General features: G+C 42.3%; 1 protein-coding gene across 1 annotated transcript in view; it reads left to right on the forward strand.

Annotated features, from left to right (window-relative positions):
• Nucleotides 1-7,980, forward strand: part of col27a1a (collagen, type XXVII, alpha 1a) — a 172,596-nt gene extending 164,616 nt beyond the window's left edge. Inside the window, exons 56-57 of the mRNA XM_052500505.1 lie at nt 1,956-2,174; nt 4,935-7,980. Of these exons, the coding sequence (XP_052356465.1) occupies nt 1,956-2,174; nt 4,935-5,081 (366 nt within the window). The 3' untranslated portion in view covers nt 5,082-7,980. The remainder of the gene's footprint in view (nt 1-1,955; nt 2,175-4,934) is intronic.
• Nucleotides 7,981-11,782: the final 3,802 nt, after the last annotated feature.

The following is an 11,782-nucleotide window of genomic DNA, read 5'->3' on the forward strand; positions in this document are numbered from 1 at the left end:
CCGGTCATACATCACCGGTCATACATCACCGGTCATACATCACCAGTCATACATCACCAGTCATACATCACCAGTCATACTACAACCAGTCACACTGAATATATGATACCACAGTATTTCATGAGTAGCTAGGCTTCCATTCAATTGGCAAAAGAGTTTCAAATCAAATGTTATTTGTCAAATGCCCCGAATACAACCTTACCATGAAATGCGGTCAGATGCCGAGTAGTTGCCACACCGAGCGGTGATGCAACCAGTTAGGATGACCTCGATGGTGCAGCTGTAGAAATGTTTGAGGATTGAGGCGTTGTTGTGCCCTCTTCACGACTGTCTTGGTGTGTTTGGACCATGATCGTGTGTTAGAGATGTGGACATCAAGGAACTTGAAGCTCTCGACCCGCTCCACGACAGGTGTCGATGTGAATGTGGGCATGCTCGGCCCTCCTTTTCCGTTAGTCCACGATAAGCTCCTTTGTCTTTCTCACGTTGAGGGCGAGGTTGTTGTCCTGGCACCACACTGCCAGGTCTCTGACCTCCTCCCATTCGGCTGTCTCATCGTTGTTGGTGATCAGGCCACTGTTGTGTCATCAGCAAACTTGATGATGATGTTGGAGTCATGTTTGGCCACGCAGTCGTGGGTGAACAGGGAGTAACAGAGGGGGACTAATCACACACCCCTGCTGAGGGGCCCCCATGTGGAGGATAAGCGTGGCTGATGTGTTGTTGCCTACCGCTATCACCTGGGGGAAGCCTCAAAGTCCAACATCCAGTTGCAGAGGGAGGTGTTTAGTCCCAGTGTCCTTAGCTTAGTGATGAGCTTTGAGTACACGATAGTGTTATACGCTGATCAACGAACAGCATTGTCACGTACAGTCGGAGGTTTACATACACCTTAGCCAACTACATTTAAATTCAGTTTTTCACAATTCCTGACATTTAATTTCAGTAAAAAATCCCTGTCTTAGGTCATTTAGGATAACCACTTTATTTAAATAATGTGAAATGTCAGAATAATAGTAGAGTGATTTATTTCAGGTTTTATTTATTTCATCACATTCCCATTGGGTCAGAAATTTACATACACTCAATTAGTATTTGGTAGCATTGCCTTTAAATTGTTTAACTTCGGTCAAAGTTTTGAGTAGCCTTCCATAAGCTTCCCATAATAAGTTGGGTGAATTTTGGCCCATTCCTCCTGACAGAGCTGGTGTAACTGAGTCAGGTTTGTAGGCCTCCTTGCTCGCACACACTTTTTCAGTTTTTCCCACAAATTCTATATAGGCTTGAGGTCAGGGCTTTGTGGTGGCCACTCCACTGATGTCTTGAGATGTTGCTTCTAAATAGCCACATATTTTCCAGCTTCATGATGTCATCTATTTTGATGTGCACCAGTCCCTCCTGCAGCAAAGCACCCACACAATATGATGCTTCCACCCCCTCGCTTCACGGTTGGGATGGTGTTCTTTGGCTTGCAAGCCTCCCCCTTTTTCCTCCAAACATAACGATGGTCATTATGGCCAAACATTTCTAAAGCCCTGACCCCATAGAAAATAGAAAATGTGTGGGTAAAACTGAAAAAGTGTGTGCGAGCAAGGAGGCCTTTACAAACCTGACTCAGTTACACCAGCTCCGTTAGGAGGAATGGGCCAAAATTCACCCACTTTATTGTGGGAAGCTTGTGGATGGCTACCCGATACTTTGACTGAAGTTATACCATTTAAAGGCAATGCTACCAAATACTAATTGAGTGTATGTAAACCTCTGACCCACTGGGAATGTGATGACCTAAGACAGGGAATTTTTTATTAGGATTAAATATCAGGAATTGTGAAAAACAGAGTTGAAATGTATTTGGTAAAGGTGTATATAAACTTCCGGCTTCAACTGTATATTTATATATTATGATATAGTATATTTGTTTTGAACAACTTTCATCCTCTTCATTGACAATGCAGCTGGAGATTAGTGTTGGGCGTGTCCAGATGAACTTCCTGCATCTCTTGAGCTCAAAGGCGGTGCAACATGTGACCATCCACTGCCTGAACGTACCTATCTGGAGGACCTCTGAGGACCAGCCTCCTTCAAAGGGGTCTGTGCATTTCAGGGCGTGGAGTGGGGAGATCATTGAGGCAGGAGGAGAGATGGAGCCTCACGTCATCGAGGACTCCTGTTGGGTACGGCTGCCATTTTCTCTCAGTGGATTGCACCACAGATCTAGGATCAATTTACACTACCCTACCTGATTCTAACCATTAGGGGTATAGAAAATATACTCCCCTCCATATGAAACGTTTCTTTCCAAAACGCTATATACACACTATATCCATTTTCAGATATGGTCAATTAGCTTTTATTGTTTAAAAAAATGATTAAAGGGGTTGTTCAATGATTGCTTGAAATCTATCACTCGCTTCCTTTGAGGGACAAATGTTTTGTTTTGCAAAAGTAACTACAAGTAACTACATTTTTAGTAAATAACTGTAGGAATGATACTTTGACATCAATATTAAAATAAAAAACATTAAGAAATTAATCAATATAGTAATATGAGATCTGCATGTAAAACATTGACATTTTAGTCATTTAGCAGATGCTCTTATCTAGAGAAAATTGCAGTCAGTGCATTCGTCTTAAGATAGCTAGTAAAAATTGTATTAAATAAAAAAACATGGTGAGAAAATAAATATACAGTATACGAACATTCCATTCCAGCAAAAAAAAATTTATAGATTCATAATCAAGTGACATAACAAAGCATTGCAGCGCCATCTTCAGGACTCCATCTTCTGCTGTCTAAAACAGACCGAATTAATCGGAGTTAAAACAATACATCTGTAAATAATGTAGACATTTGATGAGGAAGTCTTAGTCATACCATTTTACATGGTGTTTTGTGAACCAATGAGTGTAACGGCGTTCGTTTGTCGAAAGAGAGTCGGACCGAAATGCAGCGTGGTTGTTACTCATGTTCTTTAATAAATGATCGCGATACATGAAATAACTTATACATATACAAAACAACAAACGGAACGTGAAACCCTATACAGCCTGTCTGGTGAACACTAACACGGAGACAGGAACAATCACCCACGAAATACACAGTGAAACCCAGGCTACCTAAATACGGTTCCCCATCAGAGACAACGAGAATCACCTGACTCTGATTGAGAACCGCCTCAGGCAGCCAAGCCTATGCTAGACACACCCCTAATCAACCACAATCCCAATGCCTACAAAAAACCCAATAAGACAACACAATAAACCCATGTCACAACCTGGCCTGAACAAATAATTAAGGAAAACACAAAATACTATGACCAAGGCGTGACAATGAGCAGTATTTCTGAAGTTTGACAATGTCATGAAAGCATAGGATGATTTGTCCAGCCAGCCATATGAAGTCAAAGTGATGCTGCTAACCAGTTCAGCACACAAAATGTTGAATTCTTCCACCAAAAGCAAGCTAGCTACTGTTACTAAGTTAATAGCTAGCTAACATTATTCTCAGATCAGGCAAAGTTGGCTAGCTATGTCGCCATATTTCTCCTAGCCAACTTTGCTGTATTTTATTTTTTGTTATTTCTTACATTATTTGCTCAGAATATTTCCGGCATTACCTACAGCTGAAAATAACTTTTGGATATAGATCGTCGGTCACTCGTCACAATTTAGATCAGAAATTCGACTTTCCTGAATCGGATCCTTTGTTTGAATTCCCAGAGGCAATTCCATTCATCCTGGGGCTGCACCGTCGACAGAGAACAGGAATAAGGTCTGGGCTGCTAATCAGACTCGGGAGGTGTGCATATCATCCACCTCCTCTGAGTATATTATTCATTAAAGTTCAGTCCCTGGACAATAAAGTATTGATGTATACACTGACTCTGTGACAAGAGTTCATCAGGAAGTGCATTGAGGATGTTTTTCCCACTGTGACGATTAGAACTTAACCAAACCACAAACCGTGGATAGATGGCAGCATGCGCGAACCACCGCATTTAACCACGGCAAGGTGTACAAACAGACCAGCTCAGTAACCCAGGACCAGGTCCAGAGGAGTGTGTTGGAGGGCCCAGAGGCGTAAAACTGTTAGAGCCGCAGGTCTGGACGAAAGGGCAGAGGAAGAATATGTTGGAATGTTCCTCCTCTCTTTACTCTAACTCGATTCCACTTTGCCTCTGATGGTGTAGAGCAAGACGCAGTAGTCCTCTGGTTTTCGTCGGTGGGATGTGTTAATACAGGAAAGTGGTCCAAGGTATAATCCTCAGAAGCAACTGCAGAGGATTCCAATCTCATAGAGTACCCTGTATTACCCTCTCAGTCATTTAAAATTGTCACATCAAAAACAGCATGCAATCTTGAAGTCTTCTTAGCCAGAGCGTGATGTTCTTTTAGGATCCTTTTCCTCTCTCTAGGTGTTCAATGATCTGGTCTTTTTAGGAAACTAGTTGTTTACACTTTTCACAAGTGCATACAGTAAGTCAGTAAATTCTTCCTCTATCACTACAGTCAACATAACACAGGTGTCACATTTCAGGAATCCTGGGTTAATTGAATTTGTCCAAATACTTGTGAATTCTTCACATGTGAGGACTAGATACATAATGTGCTTACAGATATGTATGAAAATACTCTCAAATAAAAGGGTGACAATCTGTCGCCTAATATAAAACATTTGAATTCAAATAAAAAATACTGGAGTATAGAGCCACATCTTTTAGCTTCACTGTCCAAATGCATATGGAGGGGAGTGTATTTGACCATTACCTGGTCTGTATATGTGAGATCTGTGAGGCTATCAGAAAGGGGCTACTTCTTCTTACTCCAGTCTCTCAACTTCCATTTTCTGCACTATGAACAGTAATAGAATAATGACATATCAATCATAAAATCTGAAACTCTTTTACTTTGACTTCTTTGTTTCTCTATTACAGATGAAGGATGGACACTGGCACCACACACATTTTGTGTTCCACACCCAGGATCCTAACCTGCTCCCTGTGGTTAACATCTATAACTTACCCAAGACCACTCTCGGATCACACTACCACCTGGAGGTTGGCCCTGTGTGTTTCCTGTAAGGGTGTGTATGTCTGTGTGGTGCTGTGTGTGCAGGGACCCTCACTTCTGAACCTCCATGCAGTTGGGGAGAATGGAACAGTCCACTCCCTCCCTCAAGCACTGTCCAAAAAGGACCTCTGCACCCCTCCCTCAACACCCCCTTATCACCCCTCTCATCAGACTGCAGAAATAAAGGGAAGATATTTTGGTGCTGGGGGAGAATGAGGAGAAGAGCAAAGGAGGAATGGGGGAGTTCTCACACTAATAGCTCCTAAAGAAGACAATTTGTTATTTTTTGCTCTTCGGGAATGATTTAAACTAAAAACAAGCTGTGGATATCTTCTTGGAGAAAAGGCTTTGCCAAACAGTCTCTCATGAACAATTAAGTTAAGGGACATCCAGACTAAGTCGATACTGCCAATTCCCCTTCTTTTGGAATTATAGTGAGTTATCATACAGTGTGTACTTAATAAATACCAAGGAACAGTCTGTCAAAGAGATTAATTAAAGTAATGGGGAACAATATTAAACATACTGTACATATATATGCGTATTCCGTCACTTTTATACATGTATATTTTATGTAAAGAAATAATCTTCAAGTGCAATAGAAAATTAGATGATCATTTAATATTTTAGACTTTGATAATGCTGAAGGCTTTTTTTGTGTGCTTTGGTGCTTGACTTGATTTTTTTTTTTTTAAAGCACTTACCCATAGTCCCAAACATGAGACCGACACGTCTCTCAGTCTCTGCGCCATAGTGGATATCAGTGGCAACCAACCAGTCAGTGTATATTGTCTCAGACCTTCTGCCTATAATAATTATTAATGTGTATATCACACCAATTAGACTTGATATACTGTCGGGTGGTGGTAATTCTAGGACACACTTTAAGACCATGCTTGACAGCATACTCTGTATTGAATGTCAGTCAGATAAGTGATCGGGGCCCAGTTTCCCAAAACCATTTTATGGCTAAGTTAATCGTAAGAACTATTTAGATGTTTTTGGGAAACTGGGCCCTGGTCACTACCTTCGGCTGATACTCCTTACCTAAAAGTGTGAACAAGGTGTTTTAGAGGTGTTCTTACAGTTGAAGTCGAAAGTTTACATACACTTGGGTTGGAGTCATTAAAACGTGTTTTTCAACCACTCCACAAATTTCTTGTTAACAAACTATAGTTTTGGCAAGTCGGTTAGGACATCTACTTTGTGCATGACACCACTAATTTTCCCAACAATTGTTTACAGACATTATTTCACTTTTGAAGTGGGTCAGAAATTTACACACAAAGTTGACTGTGCCTTTAAACAGCTTAGAAAATTCCAGAAAATGATGTCATGGATTTAGAAGCTTATGATGGGCTAATTGACATCATTTGAGTCAATTCAGAAAATGATGTCATGGATTTAGAAGCTTATGATGGGCTAATTGACATCAATTTGAGTCAATTGGAGGTGTACCTGTAGCTGTATTTCAAGGCCTACCTTCAAACGCAGTGCCTCTTTGCTTGACATCAAGGGGAAAATCAAGAGAAATCAACGAAGACCTCAGAAAACATTATAGACCTCCACAAGTCTGGTTCATCCTTGGGAGCAATTTCCAAACGCCTGAAGGTACCACGTTCATCTGTACAAACAATAGTATGCAAGTATAAACACCATGGGATGAAGCAGGCGTCACCCGCTCAGGAAGGAGATGTGTTCTGTCTCCTAGAGATAAATGTACTTTGGTGAAAACTGCAAATCAATCCCAGAACAACAGCAACGGGCCTTGTGAAGATGCTGGAGGAAACCGGTACAAAAGTATCTATATCCTCCTATATCGACATAACCTGAAAGGCCGCTCAGCAAGAAGGAAGCCACTGCTCCAAAACCGCCATAAAAAAAGCCAGACTACAGTTTGCAACTGCACATGGGGACAAAGATCGTACTTTTAGGATAATTTTCTTCTGGTCTGATGAAACAAAAATATAAATGTTTGGCCATATATGACCATCGTTATGTTTGGAGAAAAAAGGGGGAGGCTTGCAAGCCGAAGACACCATCCCAACCGTGAAGCACAGGGTTAGCAGTATCATGTTGTGGGGGTGCTTTGCTGTAAGAGGGACTGGTGCTCTTCACAAAATAGATGGCATCATGAGGGAGGAAAATTCTGTGGATAATATTGATGCAACATCTCAAGACATCAGTCAGGAAGATAAAGCTTGGTCGCAAATGGGGTCTTCCAAATGGACAATGACCCCAAACATACTTCCAAAGTTGTGGCAAAATGGCTTAAGGACAACAAAGTCAAGGCATTGGAGTGGCCATCACAAAGCCCTGACCTCAATCCCATAGAACATTTGTGGGCAGAACTGAAAAAGCATGTGCGAGCAAGGAGGTCTACAAACCTGACTCAGTTACACCAGCTCTGTCAAGAGGTATGAAAAATTCACCCAACTTATTGTGGGAAGCTTGTGGAAGGCTACCCAAAACTTTGACTGAAGTTAAACAATTTAAAGGCAATGCTATCAAATACTAATTGAGTGTATGTACACTTCTGACCCACTGAGAATGTGATGAAGGAAATAAAAGCTGAAAGAAATCATTTTCTCTACTATTATTCTGACATTTCACATTCTTAAAATAAAGTGGTGATCCTAACTGACCTAAGACAGGGAATTTTAACTAGGATTAAATGTCAGGAATTGTGAAAAACGGAGTTTAAATGTTTTTGGCTAAGGTGTATGTAAACTTCCGACTTCAACTGTAAATATATATTTACATACAAAATATCAGCCCAATTACATTTCCAAACAAGATCTATGCTTTTGCCTTCACGTGTCTGTTTGCCTTGCAGTTCCCCATGTTTAATGTTCAGTTCTTCAATAAATATTTAGGATCTGGGTTTGAACACTTGCATACCCAATAATATATTTTCTAGATTCTGCAGTATATCCGCCAGGGGTCACGATAATGGAACCAGTCCCTTCCTCTCACTACTCTGCCCTAGATTTGTGCGTTCACATGCGCCTCCACCGTAGGCATCAGTGCAGGCTGCTGAGGGGAGGGCAGCTTATAATAATGTCTGGAATGGAGTGAGTGGAATGGCATCAAACCCATGGAAACCAGTTCTATCCTAACACGCTCAGCGATATGTTTGGAATTTGCGCAAAAAGGGCAGCATTCAATCTGTGGAGCGCATTTGGCAGTGCCCCATTCATTAAAGGTCATTTCCAAAAGAGCCATCGATAAAATGCAATTGTGTTCATTGTCTGTAGCTTATGCCGGCCCATACCATACCCCCACTGCCACCATGCGGCACTCTGTTCACAACGTTGACATCACTACAAACCATTTGCCCACACGATGCCATATACGTAGTCTGCAGTTGTGAGGCAGGTTGGACGTAATGCTAAATTCTCTAAAACGATGTTAGGGTGACTTATAGTAGAGAAATTAACATTCCATTATCTGGTAACAGCTCTGGTGGACATTCCTGCAATCCCTCAAAACTTGAATCATCTGTGGCATTGTGTTGTGTGACAAAACTGTACATTTTAGTGGCCTTTTATTGTCCCCAGCACAAGGTGCATCTGTGTAGTGATCATGCTATTTAATCAGCTTCTCGATATGCCACACCTGTCAGGTGGATGGATTATCGTGGCAAAGGAGAAATGCACACTGACAAGCATGTAAACAAATTTGAGCAGAACATGAGAGAAATAAGCTTTTTGTGCATATGGAACATTTCTGGGATCTTTTATTTCAGCTCATGAAACATGCGACCAACACTTTACATATATATTTTTGTTCGGCATACTTTTGTTTGACATAACTAATTGTCATTTTAAGAAGAAAACACATTCCAATGAGCACAGATGTCAGGTCAACGTCTAGTTTTGATTTGATTGAGTTGTAAAACAAACGTGAACTCAATGTGAAATCGAAAAAACAACGTGTCATTAGATTTAGATAAAGTTTTTTTTACATTGACTACGTTTTGCAAATCCAATCAGTTCTTCACGTTGATTCAATGTCATCACATAGATTTCATGGGTTGAAATGACGTGGAAACAACGTTAATTCAACCTAGTGGAATCACACCGATTGACGTCTGCCGTTCATTTGCCATTCATTCGATTGCTGAAGGTGCTGTGTTTTTTAGGGTGGCGACTGACAAATGTCATTTTCTCCTGTTTCTACATGTAGAATCGATTTGCAAATTATGTCTGGCACTCAGTTGAGGTGCTAAGCAGAGGTGCTAAGCAGAGGTGCTAAGCAGAGGTGCTAAGCAGAGGTGCTAAGCAGAGGTGCTAAGCAACAACCACATTGAATCTGATGTTTTTAATTCCAAATTCATACGTGGCACTCAATTCTGATACAATTTCGGTGTTTCATATTTTGAATTTCAAGCATCTAGACCTTAGTCTGGACACTCACATCCATTTTTTTTATCTTAAGTATTTATTTTGCACATGACCTGCCATTACCATGACAATCACCCCCAAATGTAGAGGAACAGTGACACGAAACGAGCATTACATCTGTGTGCTACTTCAGAGGCTACATCTGTGTGCTTCTTCAGAGGCTACATCTGTGTGCTACTTCAGAGGCTACATCCGTGTGCTACTTCAGAGGCTACATCTGTGTGCTACTTCAGAGGCTACATCTGTGTGCTACTTCAGAGGCTACATCTGTGTGCTTCTTCAGAGGCTACATCTGTGTGCTACTTCAGAGGCTACATCCGTGTGAATGCACAAATCTCATATGTAAAACTGAGTGTGGACAGTCAGAAAAAAATATTGAATATGAATAATGATCAGATTTGGGTTTTTAGGATGGCTGTGTAATGCAAATCCACAGTTTTTGCCATGGGGCGAAGAGAAGATTTTACAATTGTATAACTCATTTCTTGCAATTCTACTCATTTTGCCATAGGGCGGAGAGAAAAATGTGCAGATTTACAGCTCATTTCCTGCATTTCCAAAGATTTTCCCAGACTGTGGAGGAAAATGTTTGAAGTTTTAGTATGATAACTGATGATCAATGGGTCGATCCTGGTCGGTAATTCAACCATGATTATTACGAGTTTAGACAGCTGGCCAATCTAAAAAAATTGCTGACATGGGCTAATTGAGTGACTGCTGATGCACAACCAAATTTTGAAATTGCACCTCGTGCATTCTATTATAATAACTCTCAGCAGTAAGTTGAGACACCGACTGAGTTCCTAAAATTGGTTCCTGACATTGGTCCATAGGCTCGTTGCCAATAACTGTTCAAAAAGATAGGATAGCAGCTAGCTGATAGCATCTGCGCTCCAATAGTCCAAAAGGGACCACAGCTACTAGCCAGAGCACACCTCGTCCAACAGGGGCTACAGCTACTAGCCAGAGCTCACCTAGTCCAACAGGGGCTACAGCTACTAGCCAGAGCTCACCTAGTCCAACAGGGGCTACAGCTACCAGCCAGAGCTCACCTAGTCCAACAGGGGCTACAGCTACTAGCCAGAGCTCACCTAGTCCAACAGGGGCTACAGCTACCAGCCAGAGCTCACCTAGTCCAACAGGGGCTACAGCTACCAAAGAGAGCTCACCTAGTCCAACAGGGAATACAGCCACCAGACTTAGCACACCTAGTCCAGCAGGGGCAACAGCTACTAGAGAGCTCACCTAGTCCAACAGGGGCAACAGCTACTAGCCAGAGCTCACCTAGTCCAAGAGAGCCTACAGCCACCAGTCAGAGCTCACCTAGTCCATCAGGGGCAACAGCTACTTGCCAGAGCACACCTAGTCCAACAAGGGCAACCGCTACTAGCTAGAGCTCAATTAGTCCAACTGGGCTACAGCTATTAGTCATAGCTCAACTATTCCAACCGTGGCTTTAGCTACTAGCCAGAGCTCACCTAGTCCAACAGGGCTTTAGCGTCTAGCCAGAGCTCACCTAGTCCAACAGGGGCTACAGCTGCTAGACAGAGCACCCCTTGTCCAACAGGGTCTACAGCTGCTAGGCAGATTTCACCTAGTCCTACAAGGGCTCCAGCTACAAGCCAGAACTCTCCTAGTCCAACAAGTGCTACAGCTACTTGCCAGAGCTCACCTAGTCCATCAGGCGCAACAGCTACTTGCCAGAGCACACCTAGTCCAACAAGTGCAACCGCTACTAGCCAGAGCTCATCTAGTCCAACAGGGGCAACCCCTACTAGCTAGAGCACAATTAGTCCAACAGGGGCTATAGCTACTATTCATAGCTCACCTAGTCCAACCATGGCTTTAGCTACTAGCCAGAGCTCACCTATTCCAACCAGGGCTACAGCTACAAGCCAGAGTTCTCTTAGTCCAACATGGCTACAGCTACTAGCCAGAGATCACCTCGTCCAACAGGGCTACAGCTACTAGCCAGAGCACACCTCGTCCAATGGGGGGCCACAGCTTCTGGCATGAGCTCACCTAGTCCAAAAGGGGCTACAGCTGCTAGCCAGATTTCACCTAGTCCTACAAGGGCTACAGCTACAAGCCAGAGCTCTCCTAGTCCAACAGGTGCTACAGCTACATGCCAGAGCACATCTTGTCCAACAAAGCTACTATTCAGAGCTCACCTATTATAAAAGGGCCTTAGCTCCTAGCCAGAGCTCACGTAGTATATAAGGGCCTTAACTACTAGCCAAATCATAACACAAGACAAAACTGACCCTCCAGTTAGCCAAGTTCTAAACATTGTCTCAAGTCCAAGT

The sequence above is a fragment of the Oncorhynchus keta genome, unplaced genomic scaffold, assembly GCF_023373465.1.
Source record: "Oncorhynchus keta strain PuntledgeMale-10-30-2019 unplaced genomic scaffold, Oket_V2 Un_contig_1083_pilon_pilon, whole genome shotgun sequence".
NCBI classification, from domain to species: domain Eukaryota; kingdom Metazoa; phylum Chordata; class Actinopteri; order Salmoniformes; family Salmonidae; genus Oncorhynchus; species Oncorhynchus keta.